The sequence below is a fragment of the Babylonia areolata genome, chromosome 12 (assembly GCF_041734735.1).
Source record: "Babylonia areolata isolate BAREFJ2019XMU chromosome 12, ASM4173473v1, whole genome shotgun sequence".
Taxonomy (NCBI): domain Eukaryota; kingdom Metazoa; phylum Mollusca; class Gastropoda; order Neogastropoda; family Buccinidae; genus Babylonia; species Babylonia areolata.
Window position 1 is genome coordinate 19173575 of NC_134887.1, and position 17604 is coordinate 19191178.

The window sequence follows — 17604 nt, forward strand, 5'->3', positions numbered from 1 at the left end:
ACTGCCTCGCCTGTGAGGCACTGCAGAGTAGAAGGTAGTCCCTCTGCTTCCAGCACAGACAACAGGGACATCACATACAGTCAGCACATCACCAGACACACCTTGAAACTTTTAACTAACATGGAAAAAGGTGAAAATCACATTTGTTACAAATACCTTTGTTAATGATATGCACATGAAACTTTAATGAATAAGACTATTGGACACTGAACTAATGTGGAAAATGTTGAAAATCACATCCGTTACAAATACCTCTGTTGATGATATGCACATGAAACTTAAATTGATGTATGAATAAAACAGTCAGACACTGAACTAACATGGAAAACAGTGAAAATCACATCTGTTACAAATACAGTGTTTCTGTTAACGATACGCTTACGAAACTTAAATCGATGTATGAATGACTTTCAGCGTGAGGGAAGTTTTGGGCCATCTGTGAGAGTGATGGTACATTGTTGTACCTTTGTCAGGATCTTTGTTGTGGATGCATCATGGAACCCTCCATTTGATGCATCTTAACTGTTGATATCCACCCTGAAGGAACCTCGACAGAACAACAACCAGGCAGCTGTGAACAGATGGACATCACACACCTGGACTTCTTTCCCTCAGTAAAATCCTGTTGGGGACATGGACCATGTGTTGACACTGCTCTGACTGCAGTGTGAGCACAGCAACTTCATATACTGTTATGTTGTGTGGGTGTTGGATAGGATGCTAGAATTTCTCAGCAAACCAAGGCTTTGTACAAAATTGTTCCCCACTTGGAGGACTGAATCTTTACTTCATAAACGTGATATTATTTCAGACGATTTCAGCTTTGCCAATCCATGCTGCTTGAGCATAGATACAGAGGTCAGGCTGAATATGATTGAAAACCCAGCATTCGTCCTTATGTGATCAGACTATGTTCAGTCACACTGAGCTGTTAAAACAATGAAATAATCAGCACCTGTTGTGGGGGATTTTTTGTCCACTTGTACTCATATTAATTTCCTACTGACATGTCCACATTTTCCGTAACCACATCAGTTAACTGGACAGAGTAAAACAACCAGCCTAATTAACGGTCCACGGGTCTCCTATCTCTGTGGATCTCCCATTGTCTTGTCTTTGGCAGGGTTGTGGGGGGCAGGACCAGTAATAGCACCGACAGGCAAAACCAGTCAAGATAATTGAATTTGGAAATGAAAGAAAGTGAAATCAATGTTTAGAAGTATTTTATTTGTTTCTGAAACGCATAGATTTTTGTTTTGTGCAAGAGAGCTGCTCTCAACTGCTTGATCGTATCGGTCTGTCTGCCATGTGCTTGTATAGGAGATGTGTGTGCACACATGCACACACACACACGCACACACACACACACTCTCTCTCTCTCTCTCTCTCGCATTGTATTCACAGTTGTCATATGGACCTGCTGAGTGGGCAGTTTTCTGACCAACCTTCTGCTGTGTTTGCTTTTTGCATTTTGATTATGAATTTTTATTTTTTCTTGCTGTTGTTGGTTTGGTTTTGTATGTTGGTGTGAAACTTTAGGTTATTCTTTAAATTCTCTTATTATTGTTGTTGGTTTGGTTTTGTATGTTGGTGTGACAATTTGATTTCTGTTATTCTGAAATTTTGCTGGATGTTTCTTTTCTCTCTCTCTCTCTTTCTTTAATTTTCATTATTTTTTAGAATAATTATTTGACTGCTCAGCTGTACATAGGTACATGTCAGGTTTTCAAAATTTGTGATACTGTTGCCAGTTTTGAGCAGTTAAATCCAGTAAGCCACTGTTTAAAAAAAATAAAAATAAAAAAAAAAAAAAAGAAAAAGCTATTATACATACTGCATTTTTAGTTCTTTGCATCAGGGATCAAAGTCAAGGAGTGTTTCTTTATGGAAAGAATGTGCCTTGGTATAAAGGGAAATAAAAAAAATATATATAAAGTTAACAGAAATTTAATGGTGTTGAGGTCTTTTTTTTTCTTTTTCTTTTTTTTAAAGTAAGGCAGTACAGAGGTCGGAGTGACAACAGACTGTTCAGTTGTTTACTTTTTCATGTTTAATGTTTTTAATTTTGTTTTGTGCACAGGAGAGAGAGAGAATGGGGATACACATTGTTTGAGATACTTGTTTTTAAAACTGAAGAGGGAGAGGGGGGTTGTTCCTAACACATGACGATGGCCAGACTCCTATTCTTTTCCAAAGATTTAACCGTGGGCAGATGTCTCTCTCTTCCGTGTGAGTGTTTTTGTGGAATTCTTTCTTTCTTGCTTGTTTGCTTTTTTTTTTCTTTCTTTCTTGCTTTTTTTTTCTTTTTTTTCTCTTCTTTTCTATTATTCCAGACTACCTTTCAGGTTCATACTGGCACCCTGTAGTCTCCATGGGAAGATTCTCCTTGCCAAGTATGCGTAGAGTGTTTCTGTGACTTTGGGTTGTGATGTTCTTACTAACCCCCCCTATCCCCCTGTTTTTTTGTTCTGTTTTTGTTTTTTTTAATATTTGTATCAGCATCTGCACGATGTATGGTGTATTTGTTTTGTTAATTCCTGTTCATGCATCCCAGTATATGGAAAAGGCAGCTCTTCTGCAGGGTTTCATTTGAAAAGTCAAAAGCTTAGGACAATTGTTCGAGCTGAAGGAAAATCAGTCAGACATTTTGGAAATCCATAAGATAAATTGTCAAGACACTTTGCAAAAATCAAGGGTGGTGGTTTTAAGTTGACTTTTATTTGAAGAAAAAAAACAACCAACAACAACAAAAACAAACAAACAAAACCGCATCCACACAGTGTGTTATTTTAACACACTTGATTTGGGTATCTTGTTACCTAAGATTTGCACCTTGAAAGAACCTCATTTTGTTGGCTTGATCAGTTGATGTGGTAAGGACTGGACTCCTTACATGTGGTTCAGGCCGCAGTGCATGGGTGGCTGCTATTCTCTATGTCCTGGTAGAAGTCTTGGTTTTTCATTGGGGCCTGTTGTTTGAGGGACGTGGTGGCGGTCTCCACTCTGGGAGAGACGTTAACTCAGTCTGGCTCTGCGACTAAGCCGTTATTGTCATTAGTAGGGGGCTTAGTAGGTGGTGTCCTAAGTACGTTAAATCAGAACAGGCACCACTGAACACCACCGAAGTGACTCAGCAGCAGTGCAGGGTCTCCTCTGGTGTGTGGCCTCCTGGCGACCTAACATTGATGGTTCCCTGCGGACTGCCGACGCTGGAACTGTGACGGACGAACCTGGGTGGGGCCGTGTAAGGAGGAATCTAAATGAGCGATGTAGGAGTAATGCCGCTGAAACGGTGCAGATGATGGGGCAGCAAAAATTGAAAAACAACTACCAAAAAAAAAAAAAAGTCTTGGTTTACTGAGCTTCCACTTGTCCAGAACAGTTAGAAATGGAAAGCTGTGCCTGTTCCTTCCTTCCAGCATTAGGCACAATAGCTTGTCTTGCATGTCAGCTGAAATACTGCACAGATCACAACTTGAGTTTTCTCTTCAGGGACGTGATTAGATATCCGATGCTCAGATGGATCCCTGCTTTGGTCACCCTGTTGTTTGTTTTTTGCTGTGGTGTTGTGATGGCACGACTTTTTTGTTTGTTTGTTTCCATAAGTTTTGTACAGTGTATTTTTTAGTGGGATGTGTCACTGTTAGTAGCATGTGTATGTGTGTATGTGTCGCTGTGTTTGTTATCATGCGTGCCTGTTTTGTGTGGATGTGTGGAAGACGCATGCTGTTGTATGGTTGACCCTTACAAACCACCCCCATGCAATGAAGAGAGAAACAAGGGACTGAAGGGAGGAGGAGGGTGGAGTGTTGGAGAGGGACTATGGTAATGAAGGAATCGTTTATTTAGCATGTATGCCATACACACACACACACACACACACACACACACACACACACACACACAATGTGACATTTCACAAACAAAATGTAATGAAACAAAAAAACAAAACAAAAAAGAAATTGGGGAGTGGGGGGGCTGGAATCATGACCAATAATTTACAGGTTTCAGGGGACTAGCTAAATGTCAAAATCTTGCACATCGCTCTTGCCCTCATTGTCTCATCCTCACACAGGTTCTTGACAAAGACAAGAGTAATCAGATCAGTGTGCACAACATCATTTCTTCTTCGCATTAAAAAGAAAAATGAAATCACAACATGAACATTGAAACCCTTCACAGAACTTGGGAATATGTATCACAGTGAAGCAGACATTTTTATCACAGCGCTCATCGCTTTGGCCATTTTCATGATTTCTTTTCAAACCTGGTCCTTGGGGGAAAGGTGTTGATGTGAGTCTCTGCTGTCATCTCGGACTTGCTGGAAGTTTTTGTCTGTTTGTGTATGGGGGTTGTAAATTACATCGGTTTTATTGTTACTTGCCTGTAGATGTCTTTGTCAGTGTCTTGTAAATAACCACACATGTACTGAAATAAAACCTGACGTCTAGCTGGTGGGAAGTCTCCTCTGAAGCTAATTTTCTGCTAACAAACTGTCCTTTTCTTTGGCATAACAGCTTTTGTTGAAAATTGGTTTAGTGTTTACCTTCGGGATTGATTATAGTTTCTTAGTAGTTTGTGTTGGAAGCCTAAATCTGGTTTAACACTTTGGGGCAGGGAAATATGTACAATGTTAACCTTTTTCCAATGTGTTTTTTTTTTTTAACACAGATATTGCATGGGGTAATGTTGTGTTTTCATTTCATGAAGCAGCAGATGGCAGTTTTACTGTCAGGTTCTTGCAGAATGGCTTGCTAACATGGGCTTGGTTAACTGGTTAGACAGCAACAAACTACTTTGTAGAAAAAATTATATTTTAAAAATATTTTTCTGCACCCCACCCCCCTCCCTTTCCTGCATCTTCCACCTCCTCCTCCATTCAGCTCCATTTTCGTCATCTCTTCTTCCCCACCCTTTGAATGTGATCACTGGGAACATTTGATCAGCTGTCTGGCTTTCTGGACTTATGAGATTTAGGTGAAATTTTTACTGCATGTGGTTGTGGTTATTTTTTGTTCAGTTAAAAAATAAAATAAATTAAATTAAAAAAAAGTGTTCAGTTTTGATTATGTGCCTAGTTGTTGTTTTTTTTCTAACTCAGACAGTTCATTACTTGTGTAGCCTAATCTTGATACTTGTGTATACATTCTAATTGTCACCATACATAATGTAAAGTCAAATATGATTGATTATATTTCTTTCTTCACATTCTTATATTTGTTTGTGTCTTTTCTTGTTCTTGTTTTCGTTTGGCATATGTATGTGTGTCTCATTGTGTGTGTGTGTGTGTGTGTGTGTGTGTGTGTGTGTGTGTGATTCTTTGTTCTTTTAGAAGGGGAGGGCTGGTGTGAGAAGGGGGATATGGTAATTAATGCTAGTGAAACATTGTAATTCATAAAGCAGACTTCTGTAAATCAGCTTTCACTGATCCAGATATTATCCCTACATCACTTTTCCATGTCATAGTCTGATGCAGTGTGCATTTGCAAAGTGAGTGGCACCTAATATTTACCCCCAAACAAAATTTTGGAAAGAGTGACCATATTTTCTGACACTGTCCATAGAAAACATCGTCTCTTTCAATGTGAATAGATAGGGTTTTTCATGTGTTGAGTGCATGTCACTGTTTCTGTGCTTGTCTGTGCTGTAAGTATAAGTGCTTGTATGTGCTGATGCAGGTTTACCTCTGTCCCTGCATGTTCATGTTCATGAGAGTTATATATTCATTACAGACACTACATACTAGCACTTTGTTGCACTGAGTTGTTATACACCTTATTTGTGCAAGCAGTGCAATCATGTGAGACAAGAAGATAGAATCATTTTCCACCAGTCTGAGCTCATAATCAATAGGGAGATATAATTGTTTCCCACCAGTCTTTGGGCTCATGATCAATAGGAAGATAGAATCATTTTCCACCAGTGTTTGATAATCAGTAGGAGGATAGAATCACTTCCCACATGTGTTTGAGCTCATAATCAATAGGAAGATTAAATCGTTCCCACCAGTGTTTGAGCTCATAATCAAGAAGATCAAATCATTTTCCACCAGTGTTTGAGCTTATATTCAACAGGAAAATAGATTTACTTCCCACCTGTGTTTGAGCTTATTATCAGTAGGTAGATCATTCCCAACTAGTGTTTGAGCTCATAATCAATAGGAATATTGAATCATTCCTCACCAGTGTTTGAGCTCATAAGAAATACTTGTTTTGAAAAAGATATCCATATTTGATTATTCCTTTATTTTGATAGTGACTGTAAGGAATCCTGGTTGGAGTGTGCTTGACTTGGATGAATACTGACACTTCATTTATAGATAAAACATTAGATTATATGATGAAATATCAGATCATATGTAGATTGAACACCTAATGAATTTTATCTGGGTTATGATGAGACACAAGTATGTGTGTACAGTTTAACAGAAAGTCTGCTAACACAGAGACTGAAGGCTGGTGGATGTTGGCATGAGTCAAGATTCAAGATTTAATTCTCCCTCACCTCTTTTGTTGGGCGTGGAGGATTACACACAAAAGAACAAACTAAACACTGAAAACAGCTAATAACTTACTTTTCACAACTCTGGTGTAGCAAATACAACCTGAAATTCTCAAATTCACGAAGACAATCAACAAAATCGCTTAGGAATAAGTTCTGACTACAAAGACAGATCTGTTATTTCAGTTGCAGAGTTATACTCAGACATTCGCTATCTTTATATATTTCAAAATTGAAGGCAAAAGTTTTCTGTATTTTGAAGACATCAATTATAACCAGACCTAGGATGAAGAAAGCATTGGGGTATCAATTCATGTCGTAAATCATTACAATGAGGACATTCTATGATGCGATGAAATTCATCTCCAAGCACTGACAATCTTTTATTTCTTGGTATTTTATGGTAACATCCAATTTCTTCTTCGTTTATGGGCTGCAACTCCCACGTTCACTCATATGTACACGAGTGGACTTTTGAATATATGGCCATTTTTACCCTGCCATGCAGGCAGCCATACTCCGTTTTTGGGAGGGATCCAATTGCATGTGGTAGCTTGTGATTGCCACAATGAAATCTGATTAGGGCATTAACATAAAATCTGGTGAGCAAGATAAATATTTCTCAGCTCCAAAGGCAGTCATGTAATTTCTTTCAAACAAGTAACTTCTGTATGTGTCAAGTTCATTCCTCTAGTTAATAACAAAATCATTGACTTTTAGGGATCTGTGATTTTTAAAGGTATGTCTGTGCTGTGTTGTGTGTACTTTGGCTTGCAGTGTGAAGATACATACTGGTTTAGGGTCAAAGGCTTGTGCTCACGGTAAAGCAGTGGTGGGACAGTGTTACGAAAATGTTTGGGTACAGAGGGAACTAGTTTTTTTGTTTTTCTGTTATGATTAGTGTGAAGACTTGGGGTTGTTGAATATGTATATATGTGTGTGTGTGTGTGTGTGTGTGTGTGTGTGTGTGTGTGTGTGAGTGTACTCAGTGAAGGTAAATTTGTTTAAAACATAAAGGTTTGGTCATGTGCGCATATTTTGTTATAATGCTTTGCTTTGCATTGGGTGTATGTATACTGTGTGTGTGTGTGTGTGTGTGCGTGTGTATGCGTGCATACTGTAATAATGTTGGGAAGGGCTGTTGCATGCACAGGCCTTGTCATGTTTGTTTTACACTGGATCATGTTGGGGGCTTTGACCAGCATTTGTACTGGAAATATGCCAAATACAGGTTATGCATGACTAATATTACCATTATAATTGTTATTGTCATTGTTGTTGTTATTGTTGTGTTTTCTTGTTATTATTATTACTATTATTATTATTATTATAGCACATATGCATTTGAAACATTGTGAGGGTGCACGGACAGATGCTGGATGTACTACTGACTCATGATGCTGCCCTCTCTGTTGACAGTATCCATTCACCGTAACTACAAGACGGTTCATCTGCCGCTGCTCCACAACGACATGCACACCCGACGTTCCCTCCCCTGCGTGTTCACCATGGGCTTTTTGCCCGGAGCCAAAGGTATGTGCATCCTCTCTCTCTGCCCCTGTTGTGGGCATTCCTGAAAAGTAACACACTGAAGCTTAGACAGAGCAAGCAGTGGAATCCCTATCATAATGTGAACATGGAATATAAGTTTGAAAAAAAATCTTGTCAACATGGAATGTACATTTTCCAAGCTAGAGATGGCTGTGAAACACTCAGCCTGCAGCAAAATTAGTCGGGAACAAAGGCATTGACTAGACCGTCTGTCGTCCTGTTTGTGCATAGTTTGGTCTGTAACTGTTTTCTTACAGTGAGTTTTGAATTGCTGGGAGAGAAAATTTGTATTTGGAACACAGTAATGATTGTCATTGAAGTACAGTGACTGGGCTCTTGTTGTGGCAAAAATCTTCTGCTCAGAGCTCGACATTGTTTTGTGCTTGATTCTTTCTGTTTGAATAGATTTCACAGACGTTCAACAATACCAGGGGATGTATTTGATAAAAAGAAAAATTTTTTTTATCAATACACAGAAATAATTGTTCATGAATAGGAAACATAAATTCTGGAAAACAAAACAAATCATTTTGTCGTTATTTTCCTATGACCAGTGGGTTTTGAGAAATTATTTTCTCTGTGATGATGAACTTTGATGAACTGGTTCGTGGCATCGCCAGTTCCTCATGACTTCATTATTGGTCTAAGCCAGTCATGAAGTGCTGCTTTTGTCTTCTGTCATTTTGACAGTTGATGGGACGGGATGAATAAGAAATCAAAAAGTGGTTTAAAAAAAAAAAAAAAAAAAAACAACAACATCAAAATGCTCAGTCAGTTTCAGTTGCATGTGAAACCGTTTGTTTTAAAACACCATAAGGGGAATAATTCTTAACCTCCAGCAACACATTTTGTTGCGTGTCCAGGAAACACTGTGCGGAAAAAGCGTTAAACAAAGCTGCTGTGTTTGTCAGTGAAGAAGGACAACATGGCCTGGATTTGATAGCATTCATGTGGTACAGACAACAGATTTATTAACCAAGTCACTGATTTTAAAGTACTAGACTTGATGAAAGCAAATTACTTCTCTGAGTTTTATTGTCTGTTATTGGATCTCACTGCCTGCTGACAGGTCATACACATGTATTGTAGACAGTGTATTGCAGTTTTTAGCCTTTTTTTTTCTTTTCGGGGTGTATGGAATCCATAGTCAGCTTAAATGTAAATTAATGTAAAGTGTGAAGGATGGAATGTTTATGTTTGTATCTCTATGGGGTCCTGTGTGTGTGTGTGTGTATGTGTGCGCGCGTGTGTGTGATTTGTGTGCTTTTGAAATTAACACGTATGAGGTGTGGCTTATAGTTTTATGCTTGATAACATTATTGTTGGCTCTAATTTCTGCTCCATGGTCATGGGCTCGGAATTTGCTTCCATCCAACGTTTTCATGCAGAAGTCCTAAAGTAGAGAGAGAAGTTACATCTTTCTGACAGCCTTCAACATGGTGATAATCACCCACCCTCACCCTCACCCCCACCCCCAAGCATTTGGAAAAGTTCAGACAGGTTCTAATGAAATTGGAATTAAACACTGTTGCCTCTTTTTTTTTTTTTCTTCTTCACTGCTAAATGTGTTGATTATATTCAGTATTAGCTTTATTTTTTATTAGTTTAAGTTTTTGTTCTCTCTCGTTAACAGATATTTGACAGATTCCTGTTTTACTGGTCTTTCCCCAGATATATCTGTGTATACATCAAAGTGAGATTTGCTTTTTTCAGTCTTGGGAAATATGTTCAATCTGGAGGTGAAGAGTAACATACTGACAGTTCGTTCTTTGTGTGGGTTTTTTTTTTAGTTTCATAAAAAGAAGAAGAAAAAAAAGTGGGGCCAGATTCATAAACTTCAAACCAATACTGGCAGCACTGTGCTTTCTGCCATCCCATGTGTTTGTTCAAATTTAATCTTCAGGGATGTGAGAGCTATGCAGAAATGCGCTTTTCCATTTCATTAAGAAAATAATGGCTGCAGCTTAGTATATGTTATTTAGATCTGGGATCTATAGCCGAAGTACCAAAGATTTGTCTCCATTACAAGCAGAAAATGTGTTTTGCTTTATACCTGATTTTTGGCTTATAGGAAAGGCTGTTCTTTCTTTTGCCTGTTTATGTGCTACAGTTCACTTCTTTTTTTTTTTTATTCACTCCCTCTCACATACCTGAATGTTCACCAGTGATCGGAGTTCAAGACCATGTTTTGGCATGGTGGTGTGTCCATGGGAAAGGCACTTTTACTCGAGTTTTCCTCACTCTACCCAGGTGTGAATGGGTTCCTGACTTTGGTCGGAGAAGGCTAAAACAGCAGAGGGAGAGGATTTGGCCCTGCCTTGCTGTGCCGAGCTGTAGACTGTGTGGAGTGGATATGAATTCACTGCCCCTTTGGTACTGTGCCGAGCTGCAAACTGTGTGGATATGAATTCACTGCCCTGTTGGTGGTAAACGTCTGTGGGATCTTTGACCTGAAACCTTAGAGCAAGAACAGGTCAGCCCTGGCCATCCTTGTATGCATGTTGCTCTTTGGTTTTGCACTCTGCTGTCCTTATAAACTTAGAAAGAAAGAAAAACAGAAAGGAGGGTGGTGGGGGTATTTTAACAGTTGGTTTTTTAAAGTTGTTTTTTTTAAATTATTATTATTAAGTTTTCAATTTGTCTGTATGTCTCCCTCCCCCCTCCACTTAACTCCCACCCCACATCTCTGTTCTTTTGACTCCCTCCACTCCACCCCATCCCACCCCACATCTCCCTGTTCTTTTGACTCCCTTCACTCCACACCCCATCCCACCCCACATCTCCCTGTTCTTTTGACTCCCTCCACCCCACACCCCATCCCACCCCACATCTCCCTGTTCTTTTGACTCCCTTCACTCCACACCATCCCACCCCACATATCCCTGTTCTTTTGACTCCCTTCACTCCACACCCCATCCCACCCCACATCTCCCTGTTCTTTTGACTCCCTTCACTCCACACCATCCCACCCCACATCTCCCTGTTCTTTTGACTCCCTTCACTCCACACCCCATCCCACCCCACATCTCCCTGTTCTTTTGACTCCCTCCACCCCACACCCCATCCCACCCCACATCTCCCTGTTCTTTTGACTCCCTTCACTCCACACCCCATCCCACCCCACATCTCCCTGTTCTTTTGACTCCCTCCACCCCACACCCCATCCCACCCCACATCTCCCTGTTCTTTTGACTCCCTCCACCCCACACCCCATCCCACCCCACATCTCCCTGTTCTTTTGACTCCCTTCACTCCACACCCCATCCCACCCCACATCTCCCTGTTCTTTTGACTCCCTCCACCCCACACCCCATCCCACCCCACATCTCCCTGTTCTTTTGACTCCCTCCACCCCACACCCCATCCCACCCCACATCTCCCTGTTCTTTTGACTCCCTTCACTCCACACCCCATCCCACCCCACATCTCCCTGTTCTTTTGACTCCCTTCACTCCACACCCCATCCCACCCTACATATCCCTGTTCTTTTGACTCCCTTCACCCCACCCCATCCCACCCCACATATCCCTGTTCTTTTGACTCCCTCCACCCCACACCCCATCCCACCCCACATATCCCTGTTCTTTTGACTCCCTTCACCCCACACCCCATCCCACCCCACATCTCCCTGTTCTTTTGACTCCCTCCACCCCACACCCCATCCCACCCCACATATCCCTGTTCTTTTGACTCCCTCCACCCCACACCCCATCCCACCCCACATATCCCTGTTCTTTTGACTCCCTTCACTCCACACCCCATCCCACCCCACATCTCCCTGTTCTTTTGACTCCCTTCACCCCACACCCCATCCCACCCCACATATCCCTGTTCCATGTTCGTCCTTCCCATACAATAAATAAGGTCTGTGGTGTAGTCTGTGAGTAGAGCTACACTGATCACTGACCTTTTTTTTTTCCTTTTTTTTTTTAATTGCTAGATTTTATCTACGGAGGGGTCAAGTCTGAAAGAAAATCAAAGTGACCAGTGACTCAGAGAATGGAAAAGGAAAATTTGTGTACATTAACGTTGTGGTTATTGTTATCACTGTGCTCTTTGATTATCAATTTATCTTTTGAAAGACACATATATGTTACTATGTGAATCTCAGCAAAATAAGATTAGTAACATACGAGAGATTTGAACTCCCAATAAATGATATTTTCTAAAAATGGATAGGCATATGTGTTCTGCTTTGTAAATTGTAGGTAAAATCTCCCCCTCCTGATTTGTTTTTTTTTTTTCTTTTTTTTTTTGGTTAAGTATAACTGACATCACATTGTTTGCACCTAATTCTGAAACCAGCCGTTTGTTTGTTGTCTTTTGTTTTTGTTTTGGTTTATTCCTCATGATTTTTTTGTTTTTTGTTTGCATTATTATTTGCAGCAACCTCTGAAGCCAGACTGGTTTTGTATAGTCCATTGTTGTATAAACTGTCGGACAGAAAAGATGGTCATATCAAGAAAAATGGATGTTTGTATCACCTTTTTTTTTTTTTCAAATTTCTTTCTTTTCTTTCTTTTTTTTTTTTTTGTTACCCCCAGTTTGATTATTTTATGTATTTTCCTTTTACCATTTGCCCCTTCCTCTGTATTGTCAATATGAAACGTGATTCAGAGTGTGTTGTTAATGATGTGGGGTAATGTGGGTCAGTGTCTTGTTATACAGCGCAGTGTAGAACACGTCAGATTCCTGTGTTTTTTCTCTGCCGTTGTATTGGGTTCGTGTGTTGTTCAAGTACACATTGTTTAGAATAGTTTATGTGAGTGATACATCGTTATTGATCATATATTGATTTGTCATGTAATGTAGTCTGTGTGCTTATATTTTTTTCTTTTCTCTCTCTCTCTCTCTCAGAGAAACCTCTTAATTCATATGACTAATATAAGATAGAAATAATCCACATTTTTACATATGTTTTCAAAAACTAGAAAAACGCTGGAAGAAGTAAAAAAAAGGAGGGGGAAAAAATGACCTGCCCAAGATCATGAACAAATACTAGGTCTGTTCATAGCAATGTTTGAAATAGTCCACACACTGTTCAGAGTTGGTTTCATGGTGTGCTCTGTGTTAAGGAAAAGATAAACTAGCACCACCTTGGACAAGTGTTTTTTGGTGTGTTTTTTTACGTGAAGTCACTTAGTGTCTGTCATAACCCAGGTCAGAGTTGCAGTTGTAAATTGGCTGTTGTCGGCATGTTTGTATAATGTTTCACTTATGTTTGCATGAAGTGTGCATAGGTGAACAACTGAAAGGTTTGGACCTTCACAGTTCACACTGCATGGTTTGTTTTTTTCTATACAGTCTTATTGTCTAAACGTTTGTGTATGTGTCATCACAAGTGGGTGTTTAGAGTTTTCTTTGCATGCTGAATGTTTTCTTCTTTTATGGTGTTTGCAAGGTTTAAACAAATGGAAAAATAGTGAGAGGATTTGTTCATTTAAAAGGTTTGTGTGTAAATGCATGCAAGGGGAAAGGGACATTCCTGAACTAATTGTTTACACTTGGGGATGGGTGAGAGGGAAAGCAGGGGGAAAGGGGGGGGGGGAGTGCTTTAACTGTGAATTTTGAATAGGTGAGGGTGTTTTTTTTTTGGGGGGGGTTAATTCATTTATTTATCTATTTTCACATGTGCAAAAATATGTAATGAAGAATGGAAACACACATATTTATACAGAAATAGAAAAAGAGAGGAAAAGGTGGATCAGTTCAACAGTAAAAATGGGGCCTTTGTTTTTTTTCATTGTACACTGTTGTACACTGTCATCAGACCTGGGAAGGCCCCTGAAACTTTGGAGATGCCTGTGTTTATGAATGGTATGAATTAAACTGGTCCCATGGTGAGGAGTTTCCGCCAGATCTTGTCTTTGCAGTGTGCACACCATGCATAGTCTCCGGTTTCTGCCATTCAGAAAGAGGAGAGGCTTTTCATCAGCAGTGTCAGCGAAAGCACACTGTTTCTCTTGTTGCGACTTTCCTCAGGCAGAATGAAGGGTAACCCTTTGACTGCCGAACCATGGTGAAGTGAGATCAGTGTGGCTTGCGTCCAGAGTGCAGCTCCTGCATTTTCTGTACTTATTAACGGTAAAGGTAAGGCAAGGCAAAAAGTTTATTTCGTGTGCCCCCTGTGGGGCATTGAAACATAACATACATTCATCTTTTATACATATCATGCACATAAAAAGAGTGATGTCGAAAAATTAGAAATAGGATCATTCGTTCAATCACTCAACGCTTTAACAAGTAATTTTTCACTCATGATACGAACAAACAAAAAATGTTCCTATCAATACACAAAATATTAACGAAAATAACTAATGGTATGACTGACATCCTGACATGTAAGCTCTTGTCTTCTCTTTGTGAGATAACAGGCATTCAGTGACGAGCATACTCATCAGCTGCTGTCAGTCAAAAGGTAAAACTTGACATTTTGAAGACTCGGGTCTTGAATCGCTTTGTACTCTATCTTTTCCACATTCTGTTCTCTCTCTTTCTGTCTGTCTGTCTGTCTGTCTCTTCCTTTCTTAGTCCCCTCCCCCTTGCCCCCACCCCCACACCCCATCCCATCCACCTCAGCTGCCCCCCCATTTCATTCAAATATACAGACATGTCGATTTCTAATTAATAATAACAATCATCATTATGATAGAAATGATAATAATCCAAATGGTAATAATAATATCATTTATTTTCAGTCTAATATCATCATCTTAGATGAACAGACTATAAATAAATAAACGATAAACGAACGGCTTGAATCACTCGATGAGAATGATGCTCAGAAAGCACTTGGGACAGTCATTTCCAACATTTTGTTTTTAAATGAGATTTTTTGCACAAACTCCCAACACATTTTTTATGTTTTTCCCAAGAGATGTTGATGTCTATGGACACGTTTCCATTGCTAAGGAGTCCCCAGGATGTCTTGTAGGTTTTGGATAGAATCAGCAGCTGTTACAGTGTGGCCAGTGTCATGGACTTGATGACTGTAAAAGGGACAGTGGGTCTAAGCAGGAGGAGAGAAATGAATTATTAACTATGGATGAACAAAAATAAAGTGATCTTGGGGGACTCACTCACTCACTCTGGTTCCGTGACTAAGCTACTATTGTCATCAGGTGGGAGCTTAGTAGGTGCTGTTCTAAGTATGTAAGTATGTTAAATCAGAACAGGCACTACTGAACACCATCGAAGTGATGCAGCAGCAGTGCAGGGTCTCCTCTGGTGTGTGGCCTCCTAGCAACCAAACATCAATAGTTCCCTGTGGACTTCTGACGCTGGGACTGCAACAGACAAACCTGGGTGTTGCTGTGTATTGGGGACTCAGAATGTGTGGCGTTGGAATAATGCTACTGGTATGGGACAGCAACAACAACAAAAAAGAAGTGATGACAGAATGAAGCATCAAAACAGTGTCCAGGACTAGCTCAAGTCTTTACAGCAGCACCTTCTTGTTGGTTACAGAGAATTCATTTGTTTGTAATATTTGTATGTGGGTGGGTGTGTTAGGTTCAGATTTTAAACAAAAAGATTGGACATAACTTGTGCATGTGGGGATTGGGGGTTGGTTTGGGGGATATGTGTGCTTGTATGCATGCATGCATGTGTGTGTTTTCACTTTAACTTCCGCAGCTTCTTTCTGTTTTTTTTTCTTTCTTTTTATGGGTGGGAGTAATTCCATAACATACGCATTTCTGTCTTGGCATTTTATGCCTCTGTGTTTTTTGCAAAAGATTTTCCCCCTTTATTCTACTTTGTTTTCAGTGTTTAGACACATGCTTCATTTCTCCATCATGTTCAACTCAAGTGTCTTTCATTTTAAAAAAAATATATGTCTCCACACTGCGTTTCTTTATCAATGTAATAAAAGCACGAAAAGTCAACAGCAACGTCAAAAATAAGTGGAGGAATGAATGGCTTCTGAAGGAGGACTGTTCGAAGTGCAAGATTTATTTGCCAGTGAGGAAAGTTCGTGAGCCAGGTGGGGCGTGGCATGTGTTGTGTTCCAGGAGACTCAAACACGTGTCGAATGGACTAAAGTCTGTGGATGTTTTTGCAGCAGAACCCCCACACAAAGATGTCTGTCACATGGCTACTATCCCCATTGCTCAGTCTCTAACCTTCAGCAGCTAAGAGGGGACCTGCTGCATGAACATCCACAGACTTTAGTCCGTTTGACGTGTGTGGGACACAACGCATACCACGCCATGGACTTTTAAATGTGACACTTGGTTTAAACGGTTGATTTTTTTTTAAAACACAGTTATATTACATAAGTGTTGTTTGCGCAGTGCTCAAAGAGTGACAGTGTTACACACAAAAATTTGTGCGTGTTGTTGTTGTTTTTTCCTTCTTTTTGAGAACACAGTACACAGTCCTTAAATGCCAAGTTTTTGTTGTCAGTTTATGGGGAGGTGGGTGGGGGGCGGGAGTTTGAACCTCAACAGGGAGTTGCCCCAGCACCCCACCAGGAACCTGAGCCGAACCCTGGACCACAGTTGCAAACTTTTTAATTTTACAAAAATTAGTCACTCCCACCCATGTGTCTTTCATTAGAATAATTATTGTGTGTGCGTGTTTAATAGATAGATTGTTAATGTTTTCAGAATATCATTGTTTTTTAATCCCAGTTTAATCGCTTTTTTTTCTCTTCCAGTTTAATGCTAATAATTTATATTGTGTGTGCGAACTAGCAAGAAAGGGGAAAAAAATAATGTTGAAATGTGTGCATTTAGTGGCACATCATCAAGGTAACCTTTAGGAGAATGATGTGATGCTGCTGGTTTATAGTATATCTCTTTCACTGCTTTTTAAAAATTCATTTACATGTTTTTGTTTGTGTTTTCTTTTTTTTTTGTATCATTTGGCGAATTCTGTGTCTTTCTTTCCCTCTCATCTTCCCACCACCACCCACCCTCACCCCACCCCCCACCCAGCCTCCACCATTTCTTAACCTGCATGCTTTTCATGTATTTTTTATGGTAGTTCATCATCACTGTGCCTTTCTGTTGGCCATAGCAGGGGCGTGCTTTGCCTTGCCGAGGCTGCTAGGTTCGGCCAGTACCCCTGATTTTAACTCTTTGCCAGCGCGAAGCAATGGTGGTAGGTAGCCAACAAGCCCTTTTTGTGTGGAATGAGTTAACCCATGCCACTGCTGTCAGCTTGCCCAAGGTCTGCACTAATGATTCCATGGATTTTGATTTTGATTTTCCCTCAACCTTTTATTTTTGTTTATTTAATTGTTTGTGTATTGTATGGCTGCTGTTTATTCTTCTTTTCTTTTTTTTCTTTTTTTATAGGGTTGGATAGGGGAAGGGGTACAATAGCAGGAACATGTATGTGATTTTAATTCTAGGGGCAAAAAAGGGCTCAGATGTGTTTGTGGTCTTCGTGTGTGTGTGTGTGTGTGTCTATGCTATGTATTATATTGTATTGCTTTTTAGTCACAGTCTGTTGATCTGTGCGGAATTTGGTCTGCTCTCCACAGGGAAAGCACATCTCCAAGATCCAGAGCCAGCTTTTTTGACACACACGAGTAATCAAAGTAAG

At 40.0% G+C, this 17604-nt stretch overlaps 1 protein-coding gene across 25 annotated transcripts in view; it reads left to right on the forward strand.

The window, feature by feature from the left end:
* The window catches only part of LOC143288415 (inositol hexakisphosphate and diphosphoinositol-pentakisphosphate kinase 2-like), a 147903-nt gene that overhangs the window by 118744 nt on the left and 11555 nt on the right, over positions 1-17604 (forward strand). For 17 of the 25 annotated variants that reach the window (XM_076596857.1, XM_076596865.1, XM_076596863.1 and 14 more), the window contains 3 exons: positions 2334-2393; positions 7921-8034; positions 17077-17157. In XM_076596857.1, coding sequence (XP_076452972.1) covers positions 2334-2393; positions 7921-8034; positions 17077-17157 — 255 coding nt within the window. Of the gene's footprint in view, positions 1-2196; positions 2230-2333; positions 2394-7920; positions 8035-17076; positions 17158-17542; positions 17600-17604 lie in introns of all 25 variants that reach the window. The other 8 variants (XM_076596862.1, XM_076596861.1, XM_076596860.1 and 5 more) reach the window with 8 other exon arrangements.